Source organism: Rhinolophus hipposideros, assembly GCF_964194185.1.
Source record: "Rhinolophus hipposideros genome assembly, chromosome: 5".
Classification (NCBI taxonomy): domain Eukaryota; kingdom Metazoa; phylum Chordata; class Mammalia; order Chiroptera; family Rhinolophidae; genus Rhinolophus; species Rhinolophus hipposideros.
In genome coordinates, this window is record NC_138051.1 from 28085227 (window position 1) to 28098298 (window position 13072).

The 13072-nt window shown below is 56.3% G+C and overlaps 2 protein-coding genes across 3 annotated transcripts; one reads left to right on the forward strand and one right to left on the reverse strand.

Annotated features, from left to right (window-relative positions):
* The first annotated feature begins 613 nt into the window (after positions 1 to 613).
* On the forward strand, positions 614 to 3349 carry NRL (neural retina leucine zipper). 2 transcript variants are annotated; one of them, XM_081048098.1, is made up of 2 exons: positions 614 to 1009; positions 1908 to 3343. In XM_081048098.1, the coding sequence occupies exons 1-2, from the start codon at positions 629 to 631 to the stop codon at positions 2238 to 2240; spliced, it is 714 nt and encodes a 237-aa protein (XP_080904224.1). In that variant the 5' UTR covers positions 614 to 628; the 3' UTR covers positions 2241 to 3343. The 2 variants fall into 2 exon arrangements, with proteins under 2 accessions (XP_080904224.1, XP_080904223.1); XM_081048097.1 differs by lacking the exon at positions 614 to 1009 and adding an exon at positions 1662 to 1793 and having other exon boundaries at positions 1908 to 3349.
* Positions 3350 to 5285: 1936 nt separating this feature from the next.
* Positions 5286 to 12054, reverse strand: CPNE6 (copine 6). The gene is made up of 17 exons (XM_081048588.1): positions 11617 to 12054; positions 10124 to 10295; positions 9564 to 9743; positions 9165 to 9239; positions 8925 to 8999; positions 8709 to 8792; positions 8529 to 8618; positions 8071 to 8175; positions 7749 to 7835; positions 7449 to 7508; positions 7055 to 7188; positions 6917 to 6971; positions 6775 to 6826; positions 6333 to 6466; positions 5956 to 6192; positions 5589 to 5763; positions 5286 to 5484 (listed from the first exon to the last, which is right to left on the reverse strand). Exons 2-16 carry the CDS (start codon positions 10289 to 10291, stop codon positions 5626 to 5628), a joined length of 1674 nt encoding a protein of 557 aa, XP_080904714.1. The 5' UTR covers positions 10292 to 10295; positions 11617 to 12054; the 3' UTR covers positions 5286 to 5484; positions 5589 to 5625.
* Between the last annotated feature and the right edge of the window lie 1018 nt (positions 12055 to 13072).

Sequence of the window (13072 nt, forward strand, 5' to 3'; positions counted from 1 at the left end):
CAGTCTTGATCTTTATAGAACTGATTCTTGGACCTTTCTTTTTACCTTGGAAAGTCTCACTCATATAAAAGGGATTCGTTGACTGATAAATCCATAGAACAGATGTGTAGGAAGGGTCTTCTGTGTACAAGGCATTGGCCTGGGTGCTCTGAGAGAGAGGTATAATACTCGCACATTATCCTTATATATTAAAATTCACAGCATACGTGCCTTCCCATTGTCCTAAAATATACTTTGTCATGGTTAATTAAGCAAAATTTTTTAATTGCTTGGAAATGGAATGATGCCTCTTGAGATGACACAGCGGCTCAGCATGTCCCAGCACTAGAGTTGGAGCACTGCCATGTTCCTCTTGTTTGTCATAGATCTCAAAGGCACCTCGTGTGCTAGCCTCTTCCTCAGTCAGGCCTTTAAGCTGCTTGCCCTTGATCAGGAGCCCCCACCATCTGAAAAGTTGGCCCCTAGCCCAGAGGTGACTCTGCAGGGAACAGGGCTGCACCCTCACCCCAGCTTTCCAGAATTCAGGCTTCTTGGCCTTTGGGGGAGCAGGTTTCGGTGAAGGCAGCCTCTAGGTGCTCCAAACCTCTCCTCTGTTTTGCAGGTGTTCCCCTCTTAATCCAGCCCCAGAATGGCACTGCCTCCTACCCCCCTGGCCATGGAATATGTCAATGACTTTGACTTGATGAAGTTTGAGGTAAAGCGGGAACCTTCGGAGGGGCAATCTGGCCCCTCCACAGCCTCACTGGGCTCCACACCCTACAGCTCAGTGCCTCCTTCACCCACCTTCAGTGAGCCAGGCATGGTGGGGGCCACTGAGGGCCCCCGGCCAGGCCTGGAAGAGTTGTACTGGCTGGCCACCCTGCAGCAGCAACTGGGGGCTGGGGAGACACTGGGGCTGAGTCCTGAGGAGGCTGTGGAACTGCTACAGGGTCAGGGCCCAGTCTCTGTTGAGGGGCCCCATAGCTACTACCCAGGGAGCCCAGAGGACACAGGAGCCCAGCATGCCCAGGTGAGTGATCAGTGAGCTGGTCCGAGGGGAGGCTGTGTGAGGGAGGAAGGAGAGTTCCCGGACTGGGAAAGAGACAGAGGGCCTGAAAAGGGAAGAAAGGCCCTTGAAAGAAATCAGATCAAGGAAACTACGTTCTGCTCTCTCCCTTCTTTTACAAAACGAAGAAAAATGAATAGGCTGAACCAGGAGGAAGAGGGAGAAGATAAGGTTAGAAGAGGACAGAAAGGGGAGAGTTGAAAATTAAAGGGCATTGCAGACCAGGAGATTACGGGAAGCTAGATATACACCGTGTGTGGAAAGCAGGGAAAGGGTGTGCATGGAATGGAGCGGAATTAAGACTATGGGAACCGGATTGAGGTTGGCCTTTTCAAGACTTCATGCTTCCCCAGCCCCCAACCTTCTCAGAAAGGATTGGGACTCATCCTATTAATTATAGACACTGATGGCAGTGTCGAGGGCATTAGGATAAAATCCAAATCCTTTGAGGGTCACAGGGTTGCGGCCTTCAGCACAGGGGTGCTGGAGCTAGGTGCGCTGGAGGGGCGGGGTGAATCTGGGGGCAAGTACACGTGAGCCTGGAGCCGGGTGCTAAGGACCACTCAGGGGCGGAGCCGGGTTCAGGTACCCGATTGGCTTGCCTGACAGTGGGAGGCGGGGCCTGCAGAGCCGGACAGGCCCAAAAGGGCACCAGTTCCCTGGCAAGGACCCATGGGGCCCAGGAGCATTGGGACCTGCGATTAAGTCAGGATTGAGAGATAGATTCAGTGGGAGGGCGGGCATTCAGGTAAAGGCAGGAGCAGGGGGCGGGGCTTCCGGGGGCGGGGTCTGACTTCCCGACCTGAGAGCGGAGCCCAGCGAAAAGCCGCGCTGACTCCGTCTCTGCGGGTTCCCTCTGCAGCTAGCGGTGCGGTTTTCTGACGCGGCGCTGGTGTCGATGTCTGTGCGGGAGCTAAACCGACAGCTGCGGGGCTGCGGGCGCGAAGAGGCACTGCGGCTGAAGCAGAGGCGCCGCACGCTGAAGAACCGCGGATACGCGCAGGCCTGTCGCTCCAAGCGGCTGCAGCAACGGCGTGGGCTGGAGGCCGAACGCGCCCGCCTGGCAGCCCAGCTGGACGCGCTGCGGGCGGAGGTGGCCCGCCTGGCCAGGGAGCGCGACCTCTACAAGGCTCGCTGTGACCGGCTGGTCTCCAGCGGCCCCGGGTCCGGGGACCACGTCCACTTCTTCCTCTGAGACGCTGGGGGCCGCGGAGTGGTGGAGTAGGTGGGTGGGGGGCACCACTCAGGAGGCGGCTGTACCATTCACCAGATGGTTACTGAGCGCCTTCTGGTGCCAGACACTCCGTTGTATGACCCACCAATATTCGCAAACTTCCTGGACCCTTAAGGCATACTCTGAGGTTAGATGCTGGTCATTTTCTGAGAGGGGTCCCCCTGCCCTCATGGCAGGTTGTGCTCAGAAACCCTCCACTTTCTGCCCCACCCCACATGACCAGGACACTGAGACCTACAGGAGCCAGTGCCAGGCACTGTGCGTGTGTGGGGGGTGGGGGTGGAGGGGTGGAGGGGGAGGGCGTGGATGACGGCTCTCCATGACACAGTAAATGGGAGGTGAGGGAATGACGCAGCTCCCCTTCAGTTTAGATTTTAATTCAAGGTTTTCAACCTATAGTGTATTGGGTGGTAATTAGCAATAATTGCTGTGGTTTTGTTGTTATTGTTGTTGTTTTTTGAGGCTGTTAACATCCCCATTCAGGCCTATTGCATTTTCAATATTTCAATTCCCAGTAGCAAGACAGAGTAGGAAGTCTATCCCATAGGCTTTCTTCCTACCTAACCCAGTGGCCTGCAGGGCCCAGAGAAGCCAAGGTCAGAGGAGCTCTGGGGGTGGTTGGTGTGGGCTGGTGTGAGAGGATCCTGGGCAGGAGTCTGGAGATCTGGCTGCTAGTCCCACTCTGCCACAGGATACTTGTGTCACCTTGAACAAATTACCTGCTCCCTGGATCTCGGTTACCTCATCTAATTCTCATTTGGATTGGATAACTTCTGACACCTTTCCAGTTATGGCATTTCCTTAATGTGGGAGTCCAGTGGTCTCCCCAAGACAATCTCACCAAAGGGACTTCCGGTCCTGTTCCAGCTTCCTGGCTACAGCCTAGGCCATGGAAGAGGCCCAGGCACTGGGAATCTCCTGCTCCCTCCAGGCTGCCTTGAGCTACAGACCTGCATAGGGTACCCCTACCTCCTGCCTCTCTGAGGGCTGAGGTAAGACTTTCCCCAGCATGAAAAATAGCTGACAGAATGCAGCTTTTCTGAATTAAACTTGAAGTCCAGGCAGAACTTTATGCTATTGGCTAAATGTTCTTTGTTCTTGCAATTTAATAAGTGTTCATTCTTTATCCTTGTTGCGTGTGTGTGTGTGTGTGTGTGTGTGTGTGTGTGTGTGTATGGGGGAGGGAGAGGGAGAGAGAGAGAGAGAGAGAGAGAGAGAGTGAGCAGTGACCAGGTCAGGCCTGTCTATAGCTCTCCATCCTGAGGTCTCACAGTTGCCATGGTAATCCAGCTCTCTGATCCAGCAGCCTATGGTGAGAGTGGGTGGGGGATCTGGGCAGAGCAGAGCCATTGAACTGGGAGCAGCAACCTCACTGCTCAACTGGGAGCAGCACTGGGAAGAGCAACCTCAGCAGCAAAGTCACTGTCATGGGTCCTCTAAGGGATATAATAAATGGGGAGAAGCAGTCAGGTATGGGGGAAGAGGTTCCCATATGTCTCTCTTCCTTTCTGCCCCCTCTATCTGCCCCCTTGCCAGCTGTCTCTTCTCATCCCCATTCGTGTTCCCTCCTTCCCCTCCTCTAAACCAGCTTGTCCCTCCTCCACGCAGGAGCCTACAATGGGAGGCCTCTCCTCCATCTCCCCCAGAATTTCTTTATTTTCTCTCTCTCCTTCCCTCCGCTAGCTAATGGCTATTGGCTACCCTCTCTGGCTATAGCTGGCTCGCAGAGCCTTCCTGCTTTCCTTCATCCTCTTTCACATGCATCACTGAAGGGAGAGGCTGGGGCAGGGAGTGTCCCTCCAGGAGTCCAGCGCTTCTTCCCTCATTCTATAGCTCACCTGTGTTCTTGCCTGCTCTCTGTAGCTGCAGTCCAGACCCACAACTGCTCTTGTATACCTTCCTTAACTGGCTGAGGCCCTGCATGGCACACACATGGGCAGAGAGGCACCTACACCTACACATCCACAGGCACCTACACCTGTATACACAATCAGACGTGTATTCATACACCTGGGTCACAAGAGGAGGGTCACACAGATGATACACTCCACACAGAAGGTGCACACTAGTGAATAAGAGTGTGGCCACTTTAGTCAGATTTGTCTGGGCTCAAGTTCCAGGCCTACCAGTTCTTCTTTGGCTAAACAATAGTGTATGCTGCTATTTCCGTGTTTCTCCGAAAATAAGACCAACCTGAAAATAAGCCCCAGTTAAGATCGTCAGCCAGACGGACGCATTTAGTAAGGTATGACGATGTTCCAGAAGATGACATGACTGTATTGGAATAAATGTAGATTGTTGTACATGAACAAATAAGACATCCCCTGAAAATACACCCTAATGCATCTTTTGGAGCAAAAATTAATATAAGACCCAGTCTTATTTTTGGGGAAATACACTATAAGACCTGGTCTTATTTTGGGGAAGACACGGTTTTAATGTACACAGCTGAACTTCCTGAAACATTAAGGCCATACTTATGCAGAGTCAGGGATGTGCAGTGCATGAACACACACACACACACACACAAACACATACACATTCACACAACCAGGAGAACCAGGCTGCATAGACCTTAGATGACCCCTCTGTATTCATAATTCACTAGCAGACCTGCTACCCTCCTTGAATCCTCACACGCCCCTTCTGGGCCCCACCCCACAGCTGTATGGGGGCTGGGGTTCAGCCCCTGGGGACTCAGCTGGGCTTCTCTGGAGACAGCTGTAAAGAGGCATCAGCCTGCCCCCTTGACAGCCCCTTATTACCTCCCCCCATCTCTGGTAGTTAACCCTGATGGAGTCTGGGCCCCCTGGGGTTGGGAGGTGAGGGTAGGGGCTCCTCAGATCTCGCTGTCACATAGTTGGGGTGAAACTGCAGAGACATTTGGCTGCCTGGTGAGCTCTGGCCCATATTTCAAAAGGTGTGGTTCTCATTTCTTAATGGTGTGTGTGGGGCTGCTACGGGCTGCCCAGTGGGCATCTGAGACATGATGAGTAGAGGCTGAAGTGCCAGGAGTGGTTCCTTTTATTAACAGCGAGACAGTCAGGATCACTGAAGATAGTCACTGAGGGGCCAGAAGGTTGAGGCCTACGGGGCCTGGGGAGAGGGGGCAGGGCTTGCCACTCACTTCCAGGACCCAGGGAGCACAGCTGGTCCAAGAGGAACAGGCACTGGTCACTCGAGTCACAAGGGTCAGGACAGGCACCTGGGAGAGGGTGGGACAGTCATCAGCACCCTCCTCTACACCACAGTTGGCCAAGCCCCACTTTGCACCCCCTACTGTCTGCCCCTTGGGTCCTCAAGACTCACTGAAAGGCTGAAGGAAAGTCGGTCCGGTGGGAGGCAGTTAAGGGCTAGGGCTGGGGGTGGTGGCCGGCGTGCAGGGTCTGGGCACCCCGGGGCTGATGCCCTGGCTGGCATAGTACTCCACCACCTGCCGCGGCACCTCAGCCAGGACGCACTTCGCGAGCGCAGAGGGTGCGGCCTGCGGGCGGGGGTGGAAACGTGGTTAGAGCGGGGCCGTGGGAACCGGCTCAGGTGAGGGGCAAGGCTTCTGCGTGGCCTGCTGGGCTCTAGTGCCCCTAGTAGGACATCAGCTAGGTGCAGAGCCAGGTCAGATTTGGGGGTATGAGGAGCTGAGGAGTCCTTCTGCTGGCAGAGGGCATCAGGCACTCACATCCTTGAAGTCCCGGAAGGGCACGAATTGGACGATGTCGCGGGCCGCGGGCACCCCTCGGGGGCAGCGCAGGGGACCTTCGTCGCCGTCCAGCAGGCGCATGTCGGAGAAGTCAGCATTGCCCACGCCCACTATGATGATGGACATTGGCAGGCGGGAGGCGCGCACAATGGCGGTGCGGGTCTCGGCCATGTCACTCACTACGCCATCCGTGAGCACCAGCAGCACCGAGTACTTCTGAGGGCAGGCGGAGGGGAGAAAAGGTAGGCTCTGTGCGCAAGGGCCTTGGCATCTGCCCCAAGCCCAGGTCCTGGCCCTGGCCCCCAGAGGACACCTGGGCAGAACCTGGTTGCCTGCTTCCTCCTTCCTCTCCTCACCGTGGCTTGGCCAGTACTCTGCTCCCGCTGGGCTGGCTCCGCCACGCGGTTGATAATGGGGGCCACGTTGGTGGGGCCATACAGCTGGATCTGGGGCAGGCAACGGCGGTAGGAGGTGATGACCCCCGAGATCTCTGTGGGCAGAGGTGAGGCTGGCAGAGATTAGCAGGGAGCCCTTCTTGACAGCCCTTAAATCAAGGATGTGTCCCCCATCTCCTTCCTCAGTAAGTAGGAGACTTGGGTGGTCCAGACCGGGGAGGAGTTGGTGGATAGATGCCGGGCCAGAGGCTGGAAGTCTTACCAAATGAAGACAGGTGCTGGATGGGTAAAGGGGCAGGGAGCTGGGCCCATGGGAATGGAGTCTGTGTTCTGGCATGGGGTATGCAGGAGAGTGCAGCAAACTGTAGGGGCAAGTAGGGCTGGTGGGCATCTCCTCTCTTACCTTCACATTCAGGATTTTCCGGGTCAAAGTTGATAGCAAAGTCATGAGATACCTGTGAAGATAGAGTGAGAGCAGCAAGGGACTCCTTCCTTCCAGTCTGACTCTCCCACCATCTCCTCCCTTCCCCTTGAACCCAGCCTACCTCGAAGTTGGGAGGGATTCGAGCCCCAAAGCCAAAGGCTGGAAACCGCTTATCACTGGGGAGAAGAAAAAGCTGTGGGGCCCATCGGGCGAGGCCTCCCTGCCTGTCTCCCCACCCCTGCTCCCCACTTCTTCCTACCTGTCATAGTCTTGGCAGATGCCTCCCACTGCACGCAAGGCCTGCAGGTAGTGGTTGGGCTGGCGGGAGCTGAGGCAGTGTAGGGACTGGCTGCTCCTTGGGTCCCCATTGGAGGCAGTGAAGTCAATGGCCACCTGGTAGAGGTGGGGATAGGGACACGTCATCCATGACAGCCAACAGAGAGGCTAGGCCAGAGCTAGGGCTTGTAGGGAGGACTAAGGTGAATCTGGGCAAGCCCACAGGTAGCCTCATCATGGGGTTGAGTGAGGGGTACAAGGTGACAATGCTAGGCTTATTAGAAGCCTAAGTAGCGCAGAGGGGATTCTGGGTTTCTTTTGTTCACTATGGCTTAGCACCTCCCTCTTGCCTGTGTCCCCATCCCCTCGGCCTTTACCGTGAAGCTGATCTGGCAGCCGCCCATGATGTAATCCAGGAAGGTGTGTACCTTCTCCACCTGGTGAGAGCAGAGAAGGTAAGGTGGAGGGATGGTCCTTTGAGGAGGAAGGTAGGTGGGGTGCTGTGGGGGAAATGGAGGGACCAGAATTTTTGAGATTGAAGTTGGCAGTGGGATAGGGCAAGGGTTCTCAGTTTCCAGAGCAGAGAAACTGGTCTTTGAAACAAGGGCAGAGCTGAATGTGAGGTTGCGGTAGGGCTCGGGGCTGCGGCAGGGCTTGAGGCTGGCACTGGGATTTACCATGCATTGGGCCAGCACTACGGTCCCCGAGCTCCTGTAGTTCTTCTTCTTGTCCCGGTACTTGGGGTTGATGCAGTCCCACTGCACCTAGACCCCACATACCCCCAAACCCAGGGTCACAATTCCATAAGGTGACTCCTCACCTTCCTTCCAGCAGAGCCTCCCAGAGCAAGCCCCTGTGGCTCAGTCCTTGGGCTGAGTCTGGGGACTTTGCACTCTCTCCACCTCCTACCACGTATGGTGGCCTCTTCAGCATCACCCTCAGGTTCTCCCAGGGATCTTGGGAGTAGGTTTCTGGGGGCGGGGGTGAGGTCTTTGGCACCTCCTGTCCAGGGTTTGCCGTTCCTTCCTGCATCTCCTGGAAGGTGCTGGTGAACTCGCCAATGAAGTCATGCTTCCCACTCGAGTCATAGTCATACACCAGGAACTGAGAAGGGGCGGAGGGGGGGTGAGGGTCAGGGATGCTTTTCAGTGGTTCCTGGGGGTAGGGGCAGGGACTCAGGGAGGTAGGGGACTAACAGTCTCTAGGCCCAAACAGATGACTTCGATCTGCCCAGAGAGGTCACCTGCTAAAGTTCATTCTTTGGCTCAACCTGGCAAAGACTTTGGCTTCTGATAAAAGGCACCCATGTAGGAACATTGAGCTGTGACCAGTTCTTTGCCCCACAGTGAGAAGACCTTATCTCATGGGGGAGAGGAAAGGGCTTGCCGCACGTGGGGGGACGGTCTCAGACAGCAGCCTGATGCTCCAGCAGGCTGCCCTTGCTTGTGGGGCTTCACCTTGAGAGGCCGGTGGACATCACAGCTGCATAGGGAGTGCAGGGACAGGCGGAATGGCTCCCAGCAAGGGTTCAGGTTGTTCTTCACCACCTTGGAGAGGCACCAGAGACATGGTCACCTGCTCTCTAGGTTTCTCTACTCTGCTCTTCCTCCCGCCGTCCCCTAGCCCCAGGCACCAACCTCGGTCCTCCAGACCAGCTGCTCGCTCTGGTCCTCATTGGTCTTATAGATCTCCATGAAAGGGTCAGACTTGCTGAACAGATCCTGGGGGCAGAGCGGAAGGGGCACATTGGCCTGGTGGGGTCTGCAGCGCGAGGTGGCTAACACTGAGAAGGGAGCAGGGCTAGGGCTCTGGGGTTTGTCTTGAGTGGGGAACCTGGACTCTAGGGTTCCAACCTTGTTGTCCAGCTTGTGGGCTCTGAAGGTGAGTTGCACATAGTCGTTGGTGCCAGAGACCTCCTCGGCCACAATCTGCAAGGGGAACACAAGTGGCAGAACTCCCCCCCACCACCACAAGGGCCACCCTCTGCCCTTTCCCTTAGGTGGAGGCCCATCCTGGGCATGATGTCACCATGGATGTCCAGGCAGAGGCATTGAACGGCCTGCCCAAGCGGGAGGACAGGTGACCTTGCCTACCGTGATGGTGGACTTGCCCGCAGTCTTTCCATTCTTCAGCAGCAATGGCTTAGTGACCTTGGTTTGTGACACAATCTGGGGTGGAGGTAGAGGGAGACCCAGCTGTGATGCCCCCACCTGCCTTGGCCAGGGTACAAGGGACAGGGGTAATAAGTGCCACTTGGACTAGGGTTGGACTTAATTTCCAGAGCAGTTTTAAGTTAGACACTGCGACCCCTTCTTATTTAGATGAGGAAACTGAGACTAGAAAGGTTAAGTGTTTTGCCCAACGCTGCACAGCCAGTGAATGGAGGACATGGGGTCCAAGCCCAGATTGCACTTGCGGGAGAGCATGCTCTCTGTTATTTTGCATTGCAGAGGCAGGAGCTGATGGGAGTGGGATAGGGTGGGATTGCAGACCTGGCCCAAGGTGCACTCTGTAGAGCCAAGGAAGGTGTCATTGCTGGGGCTGGTGGCGCCGTCTTCAGCATCAAACACGTGGAATTGCAGGGGCTGCTTCTCCTCAAAAAAGTACTCAAGGGCCAGCACCCGGGAAAAGACAGGGCTGGAGCAGGAGCGCAGCACCTCCGTGCGCTCTATCTGTGCGGCAGGAGGGATGAGGGCCCTCTGAGAACCCAGTTTGTTTGCCCAGACCCGGATTACCCATCATGCCAGTTTTCCTTGGGTTTGCGCACCCCCAGGGAGCTCTGGGTCCCACTAGACTATCAGTCCTCTGGGGCTCTCATAGGCCTTTGGGAGCTGTGCCACTGCCTCTGGGGCCATCTCAGAACCCTCTGGAACTCTGTGCTTTAGAAGCTGTAAAAACGGCTTGTGCTTGTAATTATGGCACACTCATCACCAAGGTTACCCACACAGCCTAGAAGAGGCCCCTCAGGGTCTTCACACTCCCCCGTGAGGCTTCCTGCCTTCCGCCCAGCTTCCCTCCTTCCCAGGCCAGGAGGTCAGTGACGAGCTCTCACCTCCACCCACTGCTCATCAGAGTAGAGCTTGAGCAGCACACAGGGATGGGGCTTGGTGAGTGTGTCTCGGTCCAAGAGGCCATGGCAGGACACCCGCAGTTCCACCCGTGAGGCCCCCAGTGTCATGGCTGGGGGCTCAGGCACCCATGCCATCTCAGGGTCCGACATGTTACTGTGGGGACAGAGCAGATGGCCTGACACTGGAAAGGGAACGCCTGCCAGGGAAGGGGGTCTGTCTTCTGGGGCCTGGGCCCCGCTTCCCCTGCCTTGCTTCCTGACGCCCTGGGACCTCATGGACCAACTCTTTGCCTTGCCCTCCCTGGCTCAGCACCCCCCAGTGCGCTTGAGCAGGGGAAGGCCCTGGATCTGAGCCTCCCACTCCTTCATAGCCCTATGCTTTTGTCATCCCTGCTGGCCTAGTATGCATGGATGGGACTGGACAGGGCTGGAGGGCTGGGGGCGGGGGTGTTCCTGGCAGTCTTGGCTCTTAGGCCATCGATTGATGATGCTTTCTGCTGCCTCAGCACCTTCTGCTATTTCCTAACTGATGCTTGAGCCAGTGCTGCACTCAGTGTTGGCACGAGGGAGCTGAACTGGGGCAAGGGCTATGAGAAAGGGGGTGGGAGGGTCCCAGGAAGTCTGAAGAGGACGGACCGCAGGAGTGGAGTTTGCACTTGGCAGGAGGAGGCAGGTGGAAGGCGCCCTGCGGGGCTGTCCCTATCTACCTGCCCCTCCTCACCTTCCGGCTGACCGATGGGAAGGGAGAGGTGGTGGGCTTGGGGAGCTAGAGGCAGAGCCCTGCCCCTGCTGAATGCTCCTCCAGGTTCTTGGCAGGGGCTGCCACTATGACAGCTCTCCCTTCCCTCCCCACCCCCCTGTTCTCACACTTCTTGGCAGCACTGGCACTGTCTCTTAGCGACGAGATTTTTGGGGCGCCACGGCCCCCTCCATGCTGCCCGTGGGATGCACGCACGCTCCCCTCCCCCAGCAGTGGTATCAAGCCTCGGGCAGCAGCAGGCAGGGGTACGCTGGCCCGAGCTCCTGGCCGGTCAGTGCATCATCTATCTGTATCTGTCCACGTCTCAGGGTGAGGCTGTCTGATCTCATGTCGTGCTTCTCCCCGTGAGTGTGCATTGGTGTGTCTGAATGCCCCCACCCTGTGTGTCTGTCCTCTAGTCGTGTGTCTGACTCCAGGAGGGTGTGACAGTTCCTGTACGTCGCTCCCTCAGAACTGGGACCCTTCTCTGGCTGGGTATCCCCTCCCTACGGCAGATGCCTTTCTGGATCTGTGAGGGAGGGTCTGGGTTGGGGGTTCTCTACCTTTTGGCCAGGAGTCACCCAATTCCTGCAGGTCCCCTGGGATGGGCAGGGGCATGTGGTGGTTAGGGGATCAGGCAGGAGTAGAGACCTTTCTGGGGGTTGTGGGAGATGTTATGGAGACTGGGCCAGGCTGGGCTGGGCAGGGCTGGGCGAGAAAGGAAGGGGAGGCTCACCTGGGCTTTAGTCAGGGGGCTCCTCTCTCCGGCTCTGGCCCTGGCCCCGACTCCCTCGCTGCTCCAGCCGCTGGTGCCAGCTCCGGCTCTGGCTCTGCTGCTATTTATGGGGCCTGGATGGGGAGGGGGGGGGCGGCAGCACCAGCTCCCCGGGCACAGACCGGTTGGGAGGGAGAAGAAGGGAGGGGCAGGGCCTCTGCCTGGGAGGGAGCCACACAACCGGGGGAGGAGGGTGGGCTGGGGGTGGCTCAGAGGCAGGACCCCCACAGACACAGTGACACATATCTTCCCCTTCATGCCACACCCACACCCACACTCAGCATCACAGAGATACACACATTGTGGTGGTGCGTGCCACACACACACATTCACACCAGAAAATGATGGAGACACGCACCCACGACTCCCAGGCTCACACATATTTTGTCACGTACAGGCGCCAGCACATAAACTCACTGTGACACCATGACAGTCACAGCCCTACAGATACACATAGGTAAACACAACCAGTCTCACAACACTCTCCAATCATACTTGTTAAGGATATTTGTCGTCACATATAAAAGAACACTGGATGAGACTTGTCACACACACACACTCTCACTCACACTAACCCAAAGTCAACAGAATGGAGATCTTCCCGTGCTCCTTGAAAATCATCACCCGCCACGCTGAATCCCATAGCTCTGAGAATGCGATCCAGTGTCCTAGCCACCTTTTAACAGGGAGACACAAGGAAATGGACACAATTGCTTAAGGGCACAGTCTTACATCCTGGTCACACAGCCATCTGAAGACAAGGCTGCACGGTGGGGAGATGTTCTGAAGGCCTGATTCCTGAGGCATCTTCCTACTGCCCACACCTCACCCCCCGCCCTGAGATTGAACCCATTTGGCCATATCTTCGTGGGAGGGGCCATGTCATGCACAGATCTTGCGGAAATGAGATGTTAGTCATTCCCTAGTGAGACCAGGGGAAGTGAGCAATTGCCTGGGCGCTGTATGCCACACGTGAAGATATTTGGTACGTGGTGATCTGGGATGTATGTGCAATAGGGGTCACCAGCACATCTTCACCCTGCGGTCCCTCAGCTGCTCATATATTAAAGCAGCAGCTATTTATTGAGCATTTCATGGGTGCCAGGCACTGTGCTGAGGCTACACAGGTGATTAAGGCCCAGCTCCTGTCCCTGGGGGAGGCACGTGTATAGAACAGACAAGCCCACAGACAGGGAGACAAGTCAATACACACAAGTGCAATGAAGTGTGACAGGTGCAAAGGTATGGACCTGCTCAGGATGCCGTGGGCCACAAAGAGGGAAGCTTCAATTTGGATGAGTTGGGCTAAGGCCTCAGGAAGGGCTTCACAGAGGAGGCGGCTCGTGAGTGGGAGCCTTGAACACCGAGCTAGTGTTTGGTAGCACACCAATGGGAAACAACGAATTTAATCGTTGAT